General features: G+C 44.7%; 1 protein-coding gene across 7 annotated transcripts in view; it reads right to left on the bottom strand.

The window, feature by feature from the left end:
- GAB3 (GRB2 associated binding protein 3) overlaps positions 1–23,878 on the bottom strand; it is a 109,380-nt gene that overhangs the window by 16,835 nt on the left and 68,667 nt on the right. For all 7 annotated transcript variants that reach the window (XM_050964513.1, XM_050964512.1, XM_050964515.1 and 4 more), the window contains 3 exons: positions 16,779–17,082; positions 4,799–5,015; positions 1,751–2,226 (listed from right to left, as the gene is read on the bottom strand). In XM_050964513.1, the coding sequence (XP_050820470.1) occupies positions 1,751–2,226; positions 4,799–5,015; positions 16,779–17,043 (958 nt within the window). In that variant the 5' untranslated portion in view covers positions 17,044–17,082. The remainder of the gene's footprint in view (positions 1–1,750; positions 2,227–4,798; positions 5,016–16,778; positions 17,083–23,878) is intronic.

The raw sequence follows: 23,878 nt of genomic DNA, 5'->3' as shown, positions 1-23,878 counted from the left end.
CTGGACCATTTGTATGTCTTTTGCATGTTTCAGTTTTGATTCACACTTGTATTTTAAAGTCAGAAATAGTATTTTTATATCTTATTTTTATACCCCAAAAGTTGGGGTATAAAAATAAGAAGCAATGCTTATTAATTCATTGCTGCCCCCGTCAGGCTGAGATAACCTTGCAGCACATCCACAGAATACGACATTTGGGCACTTAATCCTCTGAAATGCACTTCGGTGTAAATTAGAAAGGAGAAATAGTAACTGTCTCCAGCCAGATTGTGTATGTGTGTGAGACACACACACCCATAAGTACCCAGAACATTTCACAGGCAGCTTTCAATCATAACTGATTATTAAAAATACTATTTCCAGCTATGGGTGTTCCTTCTACTAGCTTCCAAGTATTCCTTGAACACTGATAAACAGGCTGGGCAAAACTCTCCATGCTTTGGGTTTAATAAGAAGAGCTAAACATCTTGGCTCTGCACAATGCACGAGTGACCGTTTAAACTGCAGAATAAAGGAAGCCAATCAATAATGCTGAATACAAATACCTGGTGTTGCCTCCATTTAGAACATTATGGCTCCTGTACAATACATTTGATAGTTTCCAACTAGACATTTTATCTGTCCATTCTGTTCTAAGACTCTGCAGAATACAACTATATTTGGGTCACACTGTACCACTTGCTTTCTTGTTTGGATTTTTTCCTTTTCTTTTTAAACAATGTCTCAAAAATGGGTGAAATTATCCCGCTCTGCTCCAGTGCAGCATAGCATCCTGCTTTATACCCAGTTTTCCAGCTAGGCCTTATTGAGATGCAGGGACATCAGCTGATTTGCTTAATATCACATTGGGCGCCACTGGTTCTTCTGGGATTATGTCCCATCGCCAGCTTCTTCCCGTCTTCCAGTCCCTTGCTCTCTACATGCTAAGAAACATCCTCCTTCCATGGAGTGTACTGCCTGCAGCAGCAGAGGTGTTGCCCTCAAAGGATCCCTGCATCTGATGAAGTGGGTATTCACCCACGAAAGCTCATGCTCCAATACGTCTGTTAGTCTATAAGGTGCCACAGGACTCTTTGCCACACTTAAAGGGGCACTTAACTCGAGTAAGCCTGAATTTTGACTCATCTAAGGATGAAAAAAATTCCAAGAGCCATGTAAGTGGAAGTAGGCCGTGTGTGTGTGTGTGTGTGTGTGTGTGTGTAATTAACAAACCAAACTCACAACAGCTGTCTGCTGACTGGTACTTACACTGTTAATTCCACATACAGTAGCAGGTGCTGTATGTAGCTGAGGGATACTGCCTCTGCCTCAATCAATGTTACAATGATACTTGGCCTTTATAAACCACCTGTCAGTGACTGACTGAGCTGCATGGTGGTCCTAGAAGCTGGGGATAGGCCTGAGTTTGAAAAGTTCTTAGCTCCTATTTAGGCACCTGAATGCTGTGTAAAGATTTTCGAAAGTTTTTAGCACCCGGGTCTCAAGGGGAGCTGAAATCCTGGCCACTTCATTCAGGGCTCACTGGGTGACTCAGGAGGTCACAGAACCAGGAGGAAAACCCGTAAGTCTTGTCTCCCACTCTCATTGGGCAGCACAACCTCTAACCACTGCCACTTGGACCCCATTTCATGCAGAGCAGGAGCCTGTGCACACTCACAAAGGCATTCGCTTGGCTTTAGACACAAGAACCTCTTTAGATGTGATCACATTGTCACGGCACAACAGCTCAGGAGGGGAAGGGAAGAGTTACCTTTCCAGTGCCGCATATTATCCAAACTGGACAAGGAGATTCTTCTCGGCACCAAGGCAATCTGAGTCCCACAGATCCCACCGTGTCCATTCTGAAGAGCCCCGTTGGATAGCTCCTCCCCACTCCTGTCTGAGAAATGGGTTGGTTTGGGTGGCCGGGGTGGTGGGGTGTTAGATAAAATATCCAGTTCGGTTACGCCATAGGGCAGCGCAGTCTGGCTTTTGTCAATCTGAAAGGTTGGTGTTAAAGGAGGCCCTAAGAGTGGAGAGGAGGAGGGGACATCACTGAACGGCCCGCTAAAGTCTATGCTTCTGGGTATAATCCCATGATTTGCTGGCTGGCCCCCATCCTGGTGCACAATGCCGTTGCTGGATGACTGTACGTGAAGGGAGGGTTGAGACTGCAAGGCATCAACGAAAACATCATCTGATGAGGTCTGCTCCAGGGATCTGTCAGAATTCGACCAGCTGTCACATCTGGATGGAAGACAAAGACCAAATTTTGTATCTTCATTCTACCACTGTTGCAAGTGAGCTAGTATGTACTCCAGTGAGTTCACACTGTATGAGAGGTACACATACATGCCCATTGGTCCACAATAACACAGCCAACCCAAGGTTTCAACTGCTTCATACAATTTTCTTTTCTGGGTTTTTAAATTCAAAATCCAGTCTCATCAGATTTAAGTCAGTTCTTGAGACCAGCCTAATGCTGGGGCTTTTCTATCCCACTTTTGAAACTGCGCATTGATCATTTAATTTCATTCACCCATTGTAAGCACCCACCCTGGGAGTGCTGTGTGTGTTTGTCTTTACTCATTATTGCAAGAGCCGTTTTCCACAAAGGGTCCAATCCATCGAGTGGCAGATTCAGCCCCTTTGTCTCTTTACAAAGGATATAGTGCAGCGCAGCTGTGCAGAGAGGGGGCACTGGACATAAGGGGGCCATGCAGCGGGCTCACATGCTGTGTGGTATAGAAACCTGCTGTGATTGAACTTAGTGTGGGGCAGTATATTTGGAAACCAGGGTGGAAACAGAAAATCCACTGCTGTGAGGAACCTCCCTTCCACCTCTACCAGGATAGGGGAGATTGCATGAAGCACTTTGTATAGTCTACTCCAGACATCTTCCTGGCACTTGGGCTGGGGTTCTGGGCTTTGGATGTATGCCTGAAGTCTTAAGTGATGTTATGTACATGCTCATCCACGGGACAATGTGCACTTTGGGGGTACATCTCAGAGTAACCCATGTCATTTACTTTTACTTCCTGTTTACTAAATCCTTGTTCACCAGCCAGTTAACAGTCTATGGTAGCAGCCATGATTCCAACTAGGGTCTGATCCTATTCCCACTGAAGTCAATGGGAGTTTTGACCTTTCTGTCAAAGTGACTGGTAGTATACATGAACAGGGAAGATGATTCTTGGGTCACGTTGCTACTGGAGTTTCAACCTCAACATCGCAGCCAAAGAGGATCTACTCACCCAGACTATGGATAAGTGGCCTCCACAACATTACTTCAATAACTCATGCAGCTCTTCTTGTTGCTCCAACCCAAACCATGGGGGCTTTCGGGACAGTCAGGGAAGTTTGAGACTATGGTCCTTGGCTAAGGCCTGTGTCACTTTTCATTGCGCAGTGAATGCTGATGGAAGAATGACGCTACCTGCCCAAAAGTGTACTATGGGCTATACCCTGCCCTCTCCTCCATGGGTACGGAGCCCCTCCCCCCCCGAGAACAGAGGAGGTTCCACTTGGAAGATATAGGGGGCAGGATTAGGGGACTCAGCACAGTGCTAGTTCTGCAGGGGCTCCTTGCACCGCAGCACATGGAGAGGTTTGGGAGCAGGCTATGGGCAGCCGATGGATCCCCAGATACAGGAGTCCGCCAGGCTTTCAACATGTGAAGGGGTAACATTCCAGATACCACCACTACTGCGGCCACTCGGAGGCTTGGGGTAAGAGGCTTTCTCCTCCACGGCCCCCAAGGAACAGCATAGGCGTTAGTGCTTCCCGTAGGACGGGCGATTGTGTATCTATATTTGACATATCTATACATAGGAATGATGTCATCCACCACTGAAGAACAACCACTTCCAAGGAGACATGCAACTACCACATAGCAACAGTTCTAACTGCTGGGTACTGTATCAACCACAGAGTCAAACTGGGGGAAGGAATGTTCTTACCCCACCTACAGTGTGTCCTGGACACTGAGGTTAACAACCTAACTCTGGAAAAGTGCCTGGGCCCTTTAAAAGCCACTGACTGTCAAAACCCCAGTTTTACATCCTGTCTGAGAGATGTCACCTCTAGGAGCACCTGGCCCTCTAGCTGCACCCCCCGGGCCTTGCTTCAGTACTGGCTCCCGGGGGCACAGCAAACCCTCAGTACCATTTCCTGAAGCCCAGCGTTCCCTAATGTCATGCTGGGGTATTGGAACCAGAAGGGGCAGAATGAGCTGAGCTTTTCTTGGTTGTTTAAGATTTCATTCAACCATTTAGAGGAGAGGGACAAGGGGACTAAGGACGAGTGGAGCGGAGAGGGGGACTGTCAATTTGTTGGGAATACAAACCCTGCAGCATATTTCTGGAAGTGCAGCAGCCCCTGCATGCTGCTCTGGGGATGTAAAAGGGCTATAACCAGCCCCCAGGGAATTTCCTTGGTGCAAGAGGGTATCCGGGGTGGGGTGCAGTGCAGAACCAGGCTAATGCCCTACTTCTCACCCTCTTGCATCTCACAAAAGGGACGTTGGGAGGAAAGGGTCATGGCTGGAATATGCTGCACTCCAGCTAGTCTCATCAGCAGAAAGGCCCCTATAGAGCTGTTGTAGCCCAGTGTAAGTTAAATCAGCCTCAGGGCTGCTCTAACCTATGCTTGGGGCTGCAGCACACCATGGCAACATGAATACGGAAAGCACAAAAGTGGAATGAAGACCCTTTGCCCCCGACACTGCTTCCTGTGTCCAGTGCAGGAATGGTGGATGTGGCTCATTGGCAGAGAGACATATCAACTGTAAAATGGCTTTAAAGCACGACCTGCGGTTTACCTGATATGATTGAACTTGCCCGTCTCGCAGTTTGATAGGAAGAGGTAATCGGGGAGGAAGACTGACTCCGACTCACTCCTGGTCTCTTCGGAAGCAGAGGCGTCTGTGGTGCCACTGCCTACAGAGGAGGAGGGGTCTGTGATCCTTGAGGTATGGGTGGAGACGGCTGGCGAGGGCTGGAGGGACGAGGTGGTGTGAGACAGGCTCTCCACAGAATCTGCAATGGAATAGGATTGCACCTTGTGATGGATTTGCACAGCCTTCCTCCCCCGAGAACGCTGCACACCCACCCATTCCTTAAGAGCATTGTGCAGTCACAGATCACACCAGGTGTTGATACTGACTGGGAACGCTGCCTCCCTACCCCATAAACAGTGTCTGGGGAAGGAGGCCAAGACATTAACTCATGTAATGTTCTAAGAAGTGCAGTATTTACTCAGTAAGAGACATTAGGGTCCAAAAATCAGCAGCCAAAACACGCTTCCCACAACCACTCTGCATGGACATTCACTAGAAAGAGTGAACAGGACAAGGGACTATGGGATTCCAGGCCGGGACCCAGACCCCAACATCTGTGCTGAAAGGCAGCCCTAAAACACAAGCAAGTTCATGTCCGTAACAAACTGAATTCAGCAAGTGCCGGCAGCATTTGGAAATCCCCAAGGAAAATGCCATGCCTCTGCCTCTTGGCAGCCTCATTGTCATTACCACAGTGGTTCCTGAGGTTGGACCTGGTGCTCCCTGCACAGACAGCGCAGAGAAGGAGAGCGCTCATCTTAAACTAGAGATTAGCCTAAAACAAAATCTCAGTTCTAAAATACCCCTGAAACTCTGGGGAGATTTGGATCCAGACTTTCTGGCTGCCCTTCACTCTGAACGGCCTGAACCAGAACCCTAGATCAAAACTTTGCTGAAATACAGAACACTGGGGATCCATCCAAATCTTGTGGCTTGAGGCCATCTCTCCTTGAAAGCCTTGAAAACTCCCTTTCTAACCAACTCGGTTGCTGCACTCCTCTCTCAGGTCGAGAAGAAAACAAATCACTTCCTCTGAGGAAAGCACCTAGCTGGAGCAGTCAGTTTTGTCAAGTATGGTTTTGGACTTCTCTAGCACAAATAAAGAACCATGAGACCCACTTGAAATTAATGGAGACTAGAGAGGGTTTTCTTCCCACTCTCCAAACCTCTGAGGATGAAACTGATCTTTACTTTCTGCTTGCAGAATATCCAGATTTGTTGCACTGCAGAATTAGTTTGCGGTCTTCTCGTCTCTCTTAATGTTGGACAAAGCCCACATGAGCCAGGGATGTGTTGCAATATGATCCACACAGTTAGGGGCTCAGCAACTTAGTCTACTTACACAGCAGACACACGCTCTTTTTCCATGAGCCGCAAGGTATTTGAGAGGTGGGGATTACCAGCACAAAACCCGATGCTTGCATGTGGCAGTCAGCTGCATGTACAATGTGCCCAATGCTCTTTAAAATTTTGTATGGAAAAAATCCTAGGCTCCGAAGGGTTAAAGCCAAGTCTAAATCACTCAGAAATGATGGCTAGAGGTAAATAAAAAAAAAGTCATCCTCCACTTTATGAGGACCTACAATTCCCTCAAGGGGCGGCATTTGCAGTGCAGCATCCATAGGAAAATGAAAATCTGGCACCACCAGTATAATGATGACTTCTCTTGATTGGGTGCTGTGACTTTTTCAGTCTGCCCATGTGATGTGCTTGTGGGTTCCCTGACTGCTCCTCTTACAGAGCCCGATCCTGCACTCATTAAAGCCAATGACAAAGTTTGCGTTGGGCTCAATTCTCCCTGTGCCTTAGCTCTACTTGGGGCACAGGCAGGGACATCAGGGAGACAGTTAGGGCCCCCTTATTGGGTGCCACCTGGCCCCAGCATTAGTTAGGGACTCCTGAGAGACTGGGTGCCACAGGCTGACAGATGCCACATCCCCAATGGCAAGGCTGGTGCAAGAGCAGCTTCCACAAACTTGATACCAGCACTGGGTTTCCACCCACCAGGAAAATTCTCAGCAGGCTGATTACGGCCAGGATCTGGCCAATTTGTGTCTCCACAGCAGCACCAAACAGCCAGAGCAGAAAGTGTGTCCCTTTGATTTCAAAGGGGCAGGATCAGGGCTAGAGCCTCTCCTTCACACACAGTGTCCTTCGTGTTTTAATCCCTTGGGTATGTTTGAACATGGAAGTAAATAGCTTAGTGATCAAAGAACAGAGAACACCCTAAAGCCGGGTCTGAACCATATCCTAGACATGGTCCCCATCCTCCCCAAACTTTGGGGGAGTTTCAATCTGAATGTGACTCCCCCAATTTGCAGTTTGGGCCCATTTGTAGCTGAGCAGCTATGGAACAGTGAGTTCCCTGAGGAATTTGTACACAATTCCCTGGAGGTTCTGGCATAATTCCTCCTCCCCCTCCTCCCAACAGGCTGTGCTAAAAGATCAGATACATGGGAACTCCTGAGAGTATCTGAGAAAAAGCCTGAGAGAAGCTACAAAAGCCGTCCAAGAGAGAATTATCCTTTTTCCCTATCGGGTTTTGAATGTAATCCAGCAATAAGATTTCATCGGAGTAACTGGTGAGCAATGGAATCCAAAATAATTCCTATGATACTACACTACCCCATTACGGCCGCCAGATGGTGTGCATCTTGTTCAACGACCAATTGTTTTCCCTATTGTTAGTGTTACTCTGACGTTATCAGCAGGTATTTACCATCCAGGGCAAAGCATATGTCTCAAAAAACCTACACATTTCATAAATCAAAGCAGCTGTATTCCACCAAAAAAACAGCAACTGATCAATACAGAACTCCACAAGTACTGTATGCTTTCAAGGTCCTAAGTATTGCTGCATCAAGATTCAGTAGTAGCAAGCTTGTCAGTTTCTCCAAAGTCCCAATTTCAGGGGCTGCCTGTTAGAAATCCTGAAGACATCTCATGGTCAACCAGCATTAAAAGGTGGGCCAGATCTTACTTTGTGGGCTAGATCCTGAGGTCCTTACTCAGTCCTTCGCTGGACACAATTCCAACTGACATCAATGTTCTTGTGACATATTAGATTAAGGTGTATAGCTTCTAATTTTGGACACCACTGCAAAGTTGTTGATAGATGCAAGGTATAAGCGTAAACACATCAATAAGGACAGAGCAAGGATTTGGACCTGTATACCTTGATGTTGGATAACCCCCCCTCTCCACCTCACCTCCCCAAACAAACAAATGAAACCCCTGCCATATAATGAGCACAGAAGTACGATTCTAAACCAGCTCCTCAACTGGCATAAATGCAGCGCAGCTCCATTGACTATCTAGTCTAAGAGTATAAAAACACATTCAGAGCCACGTTTTACCAGCCTAATGCTGAGTAGTACCATACTCTACTGTCTTCAGTGAGCCTAAGGGAGCAAGGTAATACTCATACTCAGTATAAGAAATGCCAGCAAAATCTGGCCCAGAGCAATCAAACAGCTACTTATCAAAGGCCCCAGTACTGGTACTTTTATCAATGGTTCTCAACCTTCTTTACTGGTGACCCCTTTCACACAGCAAGCCTCTGAGTGCGAACCCCCCCCCCCATAAATTAAAAACACTTTTAAATATATTTAACACCATTATGAATGCTGGAGGCAGAGCAGGGTTTGGGGTGGAGGTTGACAGCTCGCAACCCCCCTGTAACAACCTCGTGACCCCCTGAGGGATCCCCACCCTCCCTTTGAGAACCCCTGCTTTATATAAAGTTTAGCAACGGAGTTACTGGGGATTTGTTTTTTTCTTTTCAATATTGTGTCTGACAACTATTTCTTCTTGCTGGATTAGGACCCAATCCTACACACAATTAGGCCCTGATTCAGCACAGCATTTAAGCATGTGCTTAAATCTATGCCTTTCACATTTACTTGAACTTTAGGCACATGCTTAAGTGCTTTCCTGAATTCTGCATCGAATGGTTTCAATAGCACTGTTCACAGCACGAAGCATTACATCCGAAAGTGTTTCCAGGGTCAGGCTCTTAAAGTGTATTACCTCCGCTGGGTGGTGTTGATGGCCCAAAGCATTACAAACAAGCTAAAGAACTTGTCTGGAAGTTTTACCACCAAGACTCTCTTTACAGGCTCAAATGGTGAACTGAGCTATTCAGACTTCGAATTCTTAGAGCTATATCCTAAGCTGCGGCAACTCAAATATATACTGAGCTAATTCTGTGGGAATCTCAGTGTCACCATCTGACTGCATCGAATAAACCTCTCAATAAGGAGAAATCAGTGGCTCTCTGGATTATTAATACAAACACAGAATTGATAGGCACTAATTCCATCTGCTATTTACTACCTTTAGCATCGGAGTTGTCCCACTGGTAAAGACTCTTAGGTCTGGAATACACTGTACTGATGAGGAGGAAGGTGGCTGTGCCCTTTTGTAACCTTTGGGCTGTCCTGACATCTGTAGTCAGATCGGTGTGCATTAAAGTTATACTGCAGCAGCCGGGGAGAATAAATTATGCATGGCCATTTTCTACAGAGAGAATGCAGAGAATAGGCTTTATGCTGCTTTGCCTCCTTCCACCCCAACCCAACAAGAAAGCGAGCTGACTCTGCTGCCAAAGTAACTGCTTCATTTAGTGTGAATTGCCATAAGGGAGAGCTGGGGAGTAGGGGGCGGGCTGCTTATGTGTTTTGAATGTAGCACCACCCTGTATGGATTTGGGCTCTGTATTTTACAAAGCGGTAACAAAGCGGCACTGTTTTGTAGAGGAGCTCATTTGCAAGTTAAGTGATGGCAACGAGTAAAAACCCAACCTCTGTAGTGCAGTAGATCCTGGAGGACTGATCTCCCCGTTGCACCCGCTAGTTGGGTGATCTCCCCTCAATGGAGGTTCTTTGCCCCTCATTTGCTGGTTCAAATCCTGTCCAGAGACTGAAAGTCGTTACCACCTGATGGCTGTTTGGGGATGTAGATGAAATGACTTCAGCGTTTCAGGACACACCTAGCCGGGTTCCATGTTGGCCATATCATTAGAAAAGTCAAGGAGATGAAAGTACCCTCCCACATCTTGTGGCAATGGGCCAGACCATGGCATTAAAGAGGCCCTGGGTCACGCTGCCCCTGGGTGAGCTCGGGGAGGGATTAGTCCCTTGCGGAGGGGTTAGTCACTGCGTTCTCCAGAAAGCACTAGGAGGTGCCTTGACACTTCCCCTCATGCTCACACAAGGACCAGAGCCATCTAGCCTGATAGGGGTAAGCTGGTTGTGCTGCTGCCTACATCATCCCATGCTGTTTGGCAGGGGGAGAGGAGAGGGCTGTTCTGTGGGGCACCCATCTTGCATGAGCACTAAATTCAGACAGAGGGAAAGAAAAAAAAAAAAAGGAAAATAAGAACCCCTCCCCTGGAGTTGAAACCTACCCCTGCCCCGACACTCACACAGAGAAGTGAACAGCCCCTTTGGAGAGGTGTCTTCAACAGCAAGATGTTAGGCTGGAGCCTGAGAGGTGCTGTGTAACCCACTCTTCTCTGTCAATGGAGATTGAAGGTTCACAGCCCCCTTCAGGAACTGCCCCTGCCTGACTATTCTATGTTTTAACCAGAGAGAAGCGACTGCTACCACAATAGCTGCATTGCCAAGGCCTCTGTCAGAGTTAAAAGAACAAACCACACCAGATCCAGCAGGGAACTGAACACCAGACAGGTTCATATTTTTCAAGAAAAGGATGGAGGTTCCCAGGCTGAGTCTGCAGTCAAAGCAAGACCTGGTGGGGCCAGAGGACAGAAGAATCCCATTAGAAATCCATTCATTAACTGTGCACGTTCCCAGCGTAGATCCCACACTGAGGAGCCTCCTGGCTTGCACCGCCCTCACCGACATCTGCTCAGTGCTTTGCACCTGATGAACTTTGCTTTCCCTCTTGTGCGCTGCTCGTGTCCATTAAGATGCCAGTGCTTCTCTCTCTTTGCCTTCCATTTGCCACTGATTCCAAAGCACGGGCTGGGGTGTGTTTATTTGTCACCCGTGCTCCTTCCTATTTCCAAACCGTGAAACAAAAGGGGAATCAAAGAGCAATCATGACAGTATTGACCTTCAGAGACACTAATTAGCCAGTCCTCATCGCACCCTAATAAGTATAATTTCCATTGCACAGAGGGGAACTTGAGGCAGCAAGGTTACTTGCCCAAGCATTCAGAGACTCACAGTAAGAGTTCCTGGCTCTCAGCCCTCTGCTCTCAATACTCACTTCTCAAATCAGACTCACTTATTTCACATTTTTCTAGTTACCCGCCACAAACATCATGTCTCAACAGCACCCACAATGGAAATGTAGCATATGCTTTATGAGCTGGAATAAAATAATTCCTCCTAATATCCTGATGATCAATAGCCATCTAAAGGGAGCTAAAGACAAATATAGTTATTCACTAGAAGTCAGTTATTCTGCTTGGCAGGTGTGATTTCAGAAATCAAAATGTGGCACCAGGGAGCCTCAGGGGTTGCTCTCTTATGGAAGCCAGGGGCTTCTCCCTGGATGGCCCATACGGAGGACCGGAGTATCAGCCCTTCGCCTCCAGAAAGGATGGTGTTAATCCAGCAGCTATTGCTGACTGTGATGGTGCATTTGTTCTGGCTGGCTTGCCACTAGCATTAAGCCGTCTCGTTCAAGCGTGTTCCACTGCACTTCCATTTCCAGACTGACTCTCTTCCGTACTTGGGTTACCCCACTTTCCCCTATTTGCAGATAATTTATTGTACAATTTCCTCAGTAGACTCCAAGCATGACCTCAAAAAGACAGAAAGACTGTATCCCCAGGCACTCTCTAATGGCCCCTTGAGCCATTATTAATTGGCTGTTTTTTATAGGAATTGTGGCGGGTCTGACAGAGGGGTGCATAGCACCTTATGGATCACTTCAGAGAGGGTGTTCCATGCATGGGGGGGAGTGGGTGGTCTGGAAGAAGGCACAGAAATGTGTTTGTGAGGAGCTAAGAAGAGGGCTGATGAGATTGGCATTACCCACAGACCAGAGGAGGTGGGGGCAGGGCAATAAGACACAGGAGCACACAAATAGGGAGGTAAATGTTATGAAGGATAAAATTACACACAAAAATTCGAATTTCTTTTTCAAGGGGTCATGGTGGCTAGACAGCTGGACATGAGCTCCCATGAGCTAATGCAATCCTTGAATGTATAACGGGGAACGCAGACTAGAAGTAGAGAGGTTATTTTACTTCTGTATTTGGCACTGGTGCGACCACGGCTGGAATATCATGTCCAGTTCTGGTGCCCACAATTCAAGAAGGATGTTGATAACGTGGGGAAGGTTCAGAGAGACAAGCCCCGAGAATGGTCAAAGGATTAGAAAACATGCCTTACAGTGATAGACTCAAAGAGCGCAGTCTATTTAGCTTAATGAAGAGAAGGTTATGGGGTGACTTGATTACAGTCTGTAAGTACCTGCATGGAGAAATATTTTGAGCTCACCTGTGCAAGGCATCAAGCCCAGGAATTTCACTCTAGACTCTATGGTACCTGGAGCAGCTTATGGGGTGGGGAGTAACACAGTGATTGAGAGATGATTGCCTTTGTAAGCAAGGAGCAGAACAGTCACACTCAATGTGAAATGTTACCAGGGGCGCATGGAGGAATTTGACGAGAGAATTCAAGATGAAAGGTCCCTCCTGGGCCGAGGAGCTCCTGGAGGAGTTTTTAATGCAGAGTAATAATTTTTGAAGGTAGGGCTTGGTAATGAAAAAGCCTAAACAAACTTAACAGGTTCTCCAATGAAATCCTGTTAGATTATATTGCTCCAGTTAACCATCCTTTCAGCATGCATGCAGTATGGGGGGTGTTGCGCTTCTCTGCTGCCTGGTCCCCTCTTCCTCCTCTCTTCTTGCATGGGCTTCTCTGCTCCTTGGTTCTCTTCTTCCTTGGACATGTTGCCCAGCCACTTGGTCCTTTACTCCTCTTGTTTCCCTGGGTGCCTTCCTTGTGTAAGCAGCGAGGCTGGCTCCTGCTTGTTCCCATCTGATTTTGCGGTTCTTCTTTGCCTGGCAGCCTGTAAAAGCTGCTGGGAACAAAGATGAGAGCCAGCACCACATGGCCAATCAGCAGCGGATCACCAGCATGTGCTCTGTGGACCACAGTTTGCGAACACCTGGTGTACAGCAAAAGGGTGACTCAGTAGCAAGTGGGGTTAGAGTCCTCTCTTTGGGAATGGATCCTGCCCTTCATGGCGATGGGACTTGATGATCTGATAGGTTTTTCTATGTTCCTGTACACTGGTACCAGCGTGCCCTATTAATGCTGTATCTGCACAGGCATCTGTGGCCTGTGATAGGGAAACAAGGCTTGTATAATCTGTCGGTTTAGGATTTTATACTACTTTGGTAATGTCTTAATTATTTCTCCCTGGCCCATTTTAGGCAGTATAGGCAGAAGTGCTTCCGAGAGAGTTCTGTGCTTCTCAGCTATGCCAGGGGTGGGAGCAGGCTCTTAAAGAGAGGGAGTAGGGAAATACTGGTGTGGAGTCTCACAGCTCCAGCTGGACTCCACTACAGCAGAAAAGGATGCAAAGCAGAAACACGATGGAGGATTGCACAGTTCCTTCTCTAGCTGCCATTTCCTAGTGTAACCAGTAAGTGGCATGGTTTCTTGGGTTACTCAAATGTTGCAGCCTGAACACCCTTGCCTGGTAAACCCTTCCCGACAGCTATGCACACAGGTGCTTCCTGACATCTGTTTGGAACTTGCATTTCTCTTCACTTATTCTTTGCTGTCCCTCTCTGTGTTGACTCAAAACAGCTACTTGCGGTGGGCAGTACAGACCCTTTGTAGGACTCGCAAATCGCAATTCGTGTCTGGTCCATCTTGGCTGTAGAAATGCCAGATTAGTAGCTCTTTGATCGTATGAGCCTGGCCTATTAACCCCGACTCTTCTTCATTTGAAGGGGCTAATTCGAAGCACAGGAGCGCTGGGCATACGACTGAGTCACTGAGTAAACCTGCCACTACCCTTTTGCACCCATCACACACAAAGAATCTGAAATTAGATTCTGGCCCGACAGTCACAAACAAATGAAAGAGGTACATGGATTAAGAATGATCGGGTTAGCTACATAATATTGGTTTGGAGATTAATTTTTGATGCACAGAAAAGCTTATTAAAATTTCCCGCAATTGACATATCTTTGATATGATTATTCACTCCTGGGAATATTTTTACATACAAGTCTTCAAGTCAAAAAAGCACATGGCATTTTACAACTCTGTTCTCTTCTTATATTCATGTTTAATGGTAATTTGTTGAAACTTACAGACACTTTGGGGATTGAGGTGCTTCTAATAAGCATGAGTAATCAGCAGCAGTTTAAATGTTGATGTACATCCTATGCAACTTTATAGGCGTGGTGGTAAACTGGCCCAGAATATGGTCCTCAATCCACCCCTTCCCAGTCTTCACCAGACTACCAGGCGTTTCAGGATAAACCAGGTATAGTCCTAATGACTCTGGAGATAATGACTGCTCTTAAAAGTCTGAATAAGGGGGAAGACTCCTATAGTGTGGCAGCAAGACTCAGGGCTTGTCTATATTAGGGAAATGCACACAGGCATAACTACAGATTCAGTAACTGAATTAAACAACATGGATGTAAGGTTTTAAAAACCAATTTAAGAGTGCCCACACAAAGAGGTTGAACCAAATTTAATCAGTTTCTAAAGCAGGGGTCGGCAACCTTTCAGAAGTGGTGTGCCGAATCTTCATTTATGCACTCTAATTTAAGGTTTTGCGTGTCAGTAATACATTTTAATGTTTTTAGACGGTCTCTTTCTATAAGTCTATAATATATAACTAAACTATTGTTGTATGTAAAGTAAATAAGGTTTTTAAAATGTTTAAGAAGCTTAATTTAAAATTAATTTAAAATGCAGAGCCCCCTGGACTGGTGGCCAGGACCTGGCCAGTGTGAGTGCCACTGAATATCAGCTCACGTGCCGCCTTCGGCACCCATGCCATAGGTTGCCTACCCCTGTTCTAAAGGAATTTAGACCTTGCATACAGCTATATCGGCATAGTTAAACCAACAAAACAATCTAGTGAGGACACAGTATTACTAGTATCAAAGTGTTTATACTGGTTCCCTTGCCATATCAGTGCCTAAGGCTAGGTCTACACTACCCTTCTGCTGACATAGCTGTGTCACTCAGGGTTGTGAAGAGACGTTATCCCTGATCAATACAGTTGCACAGGCAGAAGTCCCTAGTGCAGGTGCTCGTTATGCCAATAAAACTTCCAAGGATACAAAAAGCTTTAGACTGGAGCACAAACTGTGAGAAGATAAGGCCTGAACGTTGTTTGAGCACTAGCTCTGAAGGCATCCTGACTTCAGGCAAAAACTTACTGCCTTTATAAAAGGATCACTTCAAATCCCATTGGAGAGGTCCTTTGAGCGAAATACAGCAGAGGCCTAGTCAGCTGGGCCTCACTGAAACGAACCTTCATCTATCCTGTTCTTTGGCTTTTGATGACTTTACTTCTTTGACTCACTTAGCTTCACAGGGACAGTCTTACCCTCATTTTAGACTTTTTGACAAAATTATACATGAAGTAATAACAACAATACAGCACCCAACCTCCCAAACCTTACAATTTCAGCAAGGTTGTGAGAGTTTGTTTCTGAACCATCCTCATATTTCATCCAAGCTCAGGTGAGCGAGTGATTCCAGCCCTCTCAAGGCTCCCAGCTCATGCTGCCTGTGTTTAAGTCCTACTTTGCTAGTTGGCAGTTATGGCTATACATTGGCACACACCAAACATGACACCAAGTTTTCCTGACGGACTCTAAACTGAATGTGAAAATTGCAGCTATCGGGATTATAATGGGAACTCTGCCAAAATCTCCCCACTCCCTTCCATTCCTCCTCTGAGCATACTAATGAAGAGAAGATTAAAGAATGCATGAACTGGAATAGAGGAAATTAAAGCATCCCAGCATGGTCTTCTGTCTCCTTTCAGGTTTATGAGATTAAAAGTGCTATTACCCTTTTTAATGAGACAAGTCTTTCAGTGAGTTCCTCCAGCATCATCCACTTCTGTTGTTGCAATGGCCTTCATGACCATGCGACTCAACCTGAATTATTTCCTTTGCTGCTTTCAAATCACTGCTGTATCTGCCCCTTGGAAATATAGGGGGAAATACAGTTTGCATTTGTCTGAGGCTGAATTGCTCATTTTAAAAATCAAGTTACAGGTCCCTGTGTTAATTAATGGCTAGATTCAACCTGTAGTGGCTAATCCTAGGACCCGCTCCAACAAATTCACTGTAATGAACTATCTTACGGGCTCTTTCTCCATATGGGTGGAGGCCTTGACAAAATACTTTATCCTCATTTTTATGGGCAGGAACATATCTTGGATCTAGACACACATTCCTACCACACTCCTGGAGCATTTAATTCTCTGCCTCTTTTTTCTGCCTTTTCTTCTCTTTACAAGAGAAAGAGGGCTTTCCAGCATTAGCATTAAGATTTATAGATCACATCTTATAATGCTTGAGACAATGTGAACTTTGTAGAACACTTTCTCTCTCTCTCTGAGATGGGTGAGTGACATTAAGCCAAACTAAATAAATACTGAGCATGTAATGAAATACAAAGTCCCATTAGATAATGTTCAATCAGTATTGTACATAAACAGTACCTTCTTTTATAAAAAATCTGTTGGTTTATTCAAAAAGGAGTTAGTTCACGGAAGTGAGACCAAAACCAATTGGCTATAATTTAAATTCTGCAGAACTGATATCTTTGATAGTTTTAAGCAATCTTTCTAAAATCAAACCAATTACCACAGGTACTATGATGTTCCCCAGCAGGATAAGTCTCCACTCCTCTCTGGCCACTGTGCTGCCTGAGGGAGATTCCAGCTCCAGGTTATTTCCACAGAGCTTGATGAGCCATGATTCCGTTCCTACCTGTGCCATCTTCCAAGTGTCCAAAGTTGCAGATCTGGCTGATGTTGTGCACCCATATCTGCATTTCCTCCTCCGTTTTCGCCACCAAGTAAAAGGAGCGGTAGGTGGTTTTCACAATGAAGACAAAGTTATTCTGGAATTCTTTCTTGATGAAGTTGGACCCTGAATGCTTCAGCACTTCACATTCGTTAAGGTCTATGATCCGAATGGGTTTCTTTGAATGGTTGTTTCTGTAGTACTCCAGAACGTCTGGGTTCCCACTCATGCGGCCCCTGCGGAGCACAAACCAGCGCTTCCGCCATGCCTGCAGGAGACACAATTGGACACATGTCACAGATGGGGAATTTGTTTCCTGCTTTAGCCTACAAACTGGTTGTCACATTTTGTCAACAGATCTAAATATGCATATTTTCTTTAGCTTCTATGCTCATCTTAATCACTGGGCTGAATGGTGACCGGTGATTTGAAATCCATTCCCATACAGCGCGTCTACTTTAAGAAGAAAGGTGAGTAGCTGTAATTTTAACATCAGTTTGCAGGGCAGGTAAGCTATAGGCTTCTCCATAGTCTCTACCTCGATCTAGTACCATGTGTTAAAGCTACAAATGGTCTTGTCTTCACTAGGATTTTAGTTGCTACGTTAGCTAACATGACGTAAGAACACATCTTTTATCTTAGGATAAAATCCTAGGCATGCCTTGTCTTCACTGTGTTAGGTCTGGTCTACACTTGAAATTTAGGTCAACATAGCTACAGTACTCGAGGGTGTGAAAAAATCTACACCCGAGGGACGTAGCTATGCCGACCTAATCCCCAGTGTAGATGCAGCTAGGCTGACAGAAGAATGCTTCTCTTGAGCTAACTACCATCGCAAGGGGAGGTGGTGTTCCTATAGCAACAACAACAACAACAAACCTCCATCGCTCTAAGCTGTGTCTACATTATTGGGTTATGCCAGGATAATTATGGTACTGTAGCTATGCCGCTACAGTCCGCATACTGTAGACATGGCCTTACTTGCCATGTGTTAGCTAGCACCTGGTAGATAACACCTTTTCTCCTAGTGAAGACAAGGCCTTAAGATGAACCCAGCATGTTTCCATCAGATGGTTTTCTGTGCTCATAAAGAGCTGTTAATGAGCTGACAGTTACTTATGCAAATTAAGGAGAACAGACCTTGAGGAGGTTGCAGTGCTAAAAAGTTAAACAGATGACTTCAGAATGCTACAAAATCCTGTATATCTCACATAACGGCTTGTATAACTCTCTCTGCCCAAAACTGTAAATTAATAAATATTTATCTCTTTTGGGCCCAAATGATTAATAGCCTGGATTTCACACAGGGTTAAGTAAAGTCACATATAGATTAAGACACCATATGATTTTATAAAGCTGTATGCAGGATTTGGGGGAAGTGGGGGGGGGGAGATATTTTCCCCCCTCCATTTCACCAGCTGTTTCAGTTCACATACAGTGCTGTGTTGGTTACAGCTGTCACCAATATACTTACTACAAGACCCAGAAGAGAGCCTCCCCCCTCCATATTCCCCATTCCATGGATAAATATTAAACTAAGAAATTAGGAGCTCTTCACCTACTGAATTTGTATAAAGAATGTGATTGGATAAAATCAGGTCACATGATCAAAAATAAAACAATGCTGTTTGATGGCTGGCCCAGGGAAATAGGACATGTCCCTGTGATGTCACCAACCTTAGAGCTGTTTCCTACCTTCACAGAGCTTCAATTACACTGTATAAGAAACTCCTAGCCAACTAAGAACATCTGTTACCACTACCCTGCATACTTGGTCAGCTGGAACTTCAAAGTGACAGCAGAGACAAAACTCAGATTTCTTTGCTCCAAAAGCATTTGAATGAAAGGAGCATCTTCACTGGCTGCAAGCAATGTAGGAGCTATGACCCTTAGATGAGCAATTCTGATTCCACCCACTAGAGAGCAGTGTGGTGCTCACACACATACACTTTAGCAAGTTCACTACATCTACTAAATGGCCATTGGCTGTGTCATACTTCATAAAATTCAAAAGGAACAAGAAGAAAAACAATTTGAACAACAACAGAAGAGATGATCTCCTTGCCTGAATCTTACTCAACTCCTGCTTGCAAAATGACTAGTCATCATAACACAAAGCTGAGCAGTTGTCTGTCATTTGAGAAATCTTAGTGTGAGCTATGATCACACCCGTTTTGTGGTAGGAGGCTATTTTTAAGCTGGCAAACAGGTCCAGCATCTCTTGAGACCAAGCAATTGGTTGCAAAATGTTTTAGCTGCTATGTAAAAATCCTCGTTTATGTACCTTAAAAGTCAATACAATTACTCCAGTTTTTGCTGATTCTCATATCCAATGGGTACAACAGCCACTAAAATATGGAAGAAAATAAACCCCATGGCCTATATTAATCAAAGGAAATGTAACATGACCCCCCAAGTAGCTGCCTGACAGCAAAGGCTTTGAAGCTGATTTCCATTATTCTCATATTTTTTTGATGCAAATAAACTGAACGTGAGGGGTGTCCAGTCATCCTGTCAGGACTCCTCAAAGCTTTTGGAGTCTACCATCAGGGATGCACATGGAACAAATACTCCAATAAAATATTAATTGACTTGCTTACTTAAAAGCATGTCCATTCAGCCAGCCGTACCATGACCTACTTCTAAAGTGCAAGGCTATCCATATCAGGGCAGAGACTAAAGTAATATGTTAAACAAGGATTTTGCAAGCCTGAACCATCATTTGTCAACCTATGTGAAGAAGTGGGTTTTCAGAAGGGACTTGAATGAGGCATGGTGAACCAGGTTAGGAAGGGGGTGTAGGGTGGACAGCACAAGCATTGGCAATTCAAGCTTTCCCCCCGCTGCATGCTGCCCACTATGGTATACTCTTGATCTTTTGACCTCTAAAAGTCAGAGGGTGATTTGATCTCTTTGCCCATTGGCCCTCCTGTTGCATTTTCCAGTCAGGTTATTAGCCAGCATGGTTGTCGTTTTTAATATGTGGAATCCTGTCCTAAAGGCCACCTAAGACTGTTTCTCACAAGGCCTGGAGATTTAATCTCTTAAGGACAAATTGTGAAATGTCATACCTTAAAAACCTGATTATGCAAATACAAACACTGTAAAGTTTTTGGTTAATGATTAGGTCTGTAAAACAGAACCGGTCCTGACAGCATGTCAAGATTTAAACATCTGTTTCTTTGTTTGCGGAGAAACTCAGGGCACCTTCAGGAGAACACCAGCAATTTTTGAAGTGCTGAGGTGTATAATATATCCATAGAATACATATATTTCTCTCCTAACCAACTTCTGGGCTTCTCTACTATCATGCACAGTTCCTGAGTTAGCAGTTGATCGGACAGACATGTCACTAGCCTCAGTGAAGAAGCACAGTTATATTTTTTTTCCACTCTTTCTTTCAAGCCATGTGCTTTAATGAAAAAAGAATGCTGGTATGTAATATTTGCCCTTCCCTTCCAAAGTGCCCTCTTAATTGCTTTCAAATGCTGGCACTTAGGATATGCCACCTAACTGAATTTTTATCCAACCTTTCGAAAATACATAGAACCTCAGAGTTACAAACACCGGAGTTACGAACAGGCCGGTCGACCCCACACCTCATTTGGAATTGGAAGTACGCAGTCAGGCACCAGAGACGACAACAACAACAAAAGCAAATACAGTACAGTGCTGTGTTAAAAACGTAAACTACTAAAAAAATAAAGGGAACGTTTAAGAAAAGAGTTGACAAGGTAAGGAAACTGTTTCTGCACTTGTTTTGTTTAAATGAAGATGGTTGAAAACAGCATTTTTCTTCTGCATAGTTGTATTAAGTCAACGTTCAGTTGTAAACTTTTGACAGAACAAACATAACATTTTGTTCAGAGTTACAAACAACCTCCATTCCCGATGTGTTCATAACTCTGAGGTTCTACTGTAATAACTGTTTATGTGGGGGAATGCCCAGAAGTTTCAGATGTGTCTGATCTCATTAGAGCCAAAGAATTTATGGACAAAAACCCAAGAGAATGCTGTTTCACAATTTAAAAAGTGGGACGTTTGCTGAATAACCTAGCAGGGAACAGCCAAATACTCAATGAAATACCATGCTTGGATCATGAACAGTCCATCACAAAACAAAATATATAGGGTTCGATTCTTTGGTACAATTCTGGCTCTAAATGATCAGCAGAGAATTCCTATTAAACTCCCTGCTGGTATAAACCGAGAGGAAGCACTGATTCTCCCAGGGTAGCTACTCTAGGCTGCGCTAACTGATGCTGGAGCTGGGCTGGCACATGATCAGGAAACTGTAAACAGCTTCCTCCACTCCCTCCATGCTGAAAATGAAGCACATAATCTGAGACATAACATTCCTAAGTAGTTCAAGGTACAGTGCAGGACAGCCCTATGTCTCAGTTTGTTTAGATTTTATGCTTTGCTGAATCTAAAGTCTGTAGGATCTCAAGCACAATTCCAGAGAGCATAATATCATCAGCTGGAACAGAACTCTGTACAAAGTATTTCAGATCTGCCATTTCAAAACGTTGGGCCAGATTCTTCACTACTGTAAAATGATTGTAACTGGATTGGTTTCATCTTCACACCATTGTGGCCACACAACTCGATTTTTTTGTTGTTGTTGGTTACAAATATGTGATAAAATTAACATTATTCTTAGCTCTGTTATAAAGAATGTGTGCCAGAGAATGCTGGAGGTGGATGGACAGCTAAGCATGCAAGACTCAACTTCAATGGAGGTCTGGGTGTGCAAGGAACGCCAGGTTAAGTCTCAGGGTGACGTGCTGAATTATGTACGGTGAGACAAATCAATGCAGTTACATGCTTAGCAGTGATGTAGATTCCAAGCAGCAGATTCATTTTCTCTCTTCACTGCACAATGTCTCTTAAGAGCACAGATGACTCCAAACCTAGTCATATAATCCATGGCCAATTTACCCTCCCTTACCAAATCTGTAAAGAAAAGCGAGCTGAAAAAGAGAGAAAACAGTGTAGGGCCTTTGGTTCTTGTGAATCCCAGTCCTGACATTCAGAAAGATGACTAAATTCCTAATGTGCTTTCAGAGAGCATTTGAAGTAAACAACCATAGCAGAAGGTGGTTTCTACCGCAACACAATTTCTTTTTCTCTGTAATCAAAGGTTTGGGGCTAGTAAGCTGCTCTGTGGTTTCTAATGATAAAGAAAATGAATAATAGAACATGCGTCAGAAAATGCCACTGCCTTCGTCCATGTCAGCATATATAGCAAGTCACATATGTGCTACAGAGCCCACACAGCGGAGACACCCCTAGATTCCACAGAAACCCACCAAAGAGAACTGAAAGACTCCACAGAGATGAGCGGGGTTAGCAACAGGCCCCACAACTCATGACCAGGAGTCAGGGCCCTTGGGTTCTACTCCTAGTTCTGGTTCGCCATTTTAGCCTGGGGAAGTGGCTGAACTGTCCAGTGCCTCAGTCTACCCATCAATAAAGTAAGTCTAAGACCTTCTTCATGTGGGTGCTGTGACACCGGATTCATTAGTGATTGTAAAAATACTAGCAGTGTGATCCTTCGATAAAGAGCATTATAGTACATCTACCTTCCTTGGTGTTTAGATGGCCTTTATTACCATAGGTATCTGCGCACCTCCCAAACTTGAATGTATTTATCCACACAACACCCCTGCAACCCCTTCTACAGATCAGGAACTGAGTCACAGAGAAACTAAATGACTTGCCCAAGGTACCGGAGTAGGGACTTAAATCCAGGTCTCCTAAAGCCTAGGCTAATTCCTAATCACTTGGCCAGCCCTCCACTTTATAAGTGACAGGTATTGTCACTTGTTTTCAACCGACATTACTACTTTCTAAGGGCCCACAACACGGCATGTCTCACACCTCTGGGGAAAGGCAACGTCAGGCTTTTACTTGTATCCGGGTTTTTATTTGGTTAGTGAGCCTGTTTTTCACCTCTTTTCCCTGTTTAAACTTTCATCATACCACCATATCATGGTACAGTTAACAGCTACCGTAGAAAAGATTATTTCCATTTTAAAAAGCTTTCTACGTTATTATGCCTCTGATCTGTCAAAATATTTTTAACCTAAAAAGCTTTTGCACATTCAACTATGCTAAATGCATTATGTGCTGAGAGTTTTAAGCACCCATGGACTGCATTGCAAAACTCATCTGAAATGGTTACACATTTGCCAATATGTGATATTCATACAGGTCTATGAGATATGCAAATCTGGCTGACTTTGAATGCATACTAAAGAAAGCCACTCACATGATATCACCTTTATCTGCAAGCAACTACAGGGGTCAAACTTTCTCTGCCTTTTCTTGGGGTGTGTTTACAGATGGTTAAAGGACTCTCCTACTGCAGTGTATGTGGGATCCAGAGATTGTTTTAATTCATTCCTCACAATCCACTCAAAGTGCTGCTCATCGAGCTACCAGAGTTGCAGGATCACTTTGAAATAAAGTTGCGTCACTGTCTCAGCAACAGTTTCTGTTGCTGCTCTGGTTTGTCAATACAAAACTAGCAAGTGACTGGCACTTTGAAGGGCAGGGCAATATGGTGCATGCTGATCGTGCTGAGCTTCAGGGACACTTCAAAAACTAGCAAAACCAGAAGCGGGAGCATGGAGGTGGGGATAGTTCGGTTTCATCTGATCAGAGCCGGTAGAGTTTGGAAAGCGGATTGTTTTGTTTACGGGCTCAAAACTAAATATGGTATCAAATCTACAGGGGAGTTTAGTTCAACTGCAGTGGGAGAAGGGCTGGTTCCTCTCCAGCAAGGAATTTCCCAGTTTGCATTTGGTTTTGCTATTTTAATCTAGACAGTCTCCAGGAGAAATATTACATGTATTTTGGTGCCTTTCGAAATTGTTGAGGACTTCACTATATGTTTATATAGCTCCAGAAGTCTGCCATAGTTGGCACTAGAAAGCCATCTTTGTCAGAAAACGACAACTATCAGACAAGAGGTAACATAAATTAGTAATAATTTTCATCTGTTCTTCATAAGTGGAATGGTCCATTCCCAATGAGAGGAGAGGTTTTAGAGCAGCGTT

Source organism: Gopherus flavomarginatus, chromosome 8, assembly GCF_025201925.1.
Source record: "Gopherus flavomarginatus isolate rGopFla2 chromosome 8, rGopFla2.mat.asm, whole genome shotgun sequence".
Taxonomy (NCBI): domain Eukaryota; kingdom Metazoa; phylum Chordata; order Testudines; family Testudinidae; genus Gopherus; species Gopherus flavomarginatus.
This window is presented reverse-complemented; position numbering and strand designations above follow the sequence as displayed.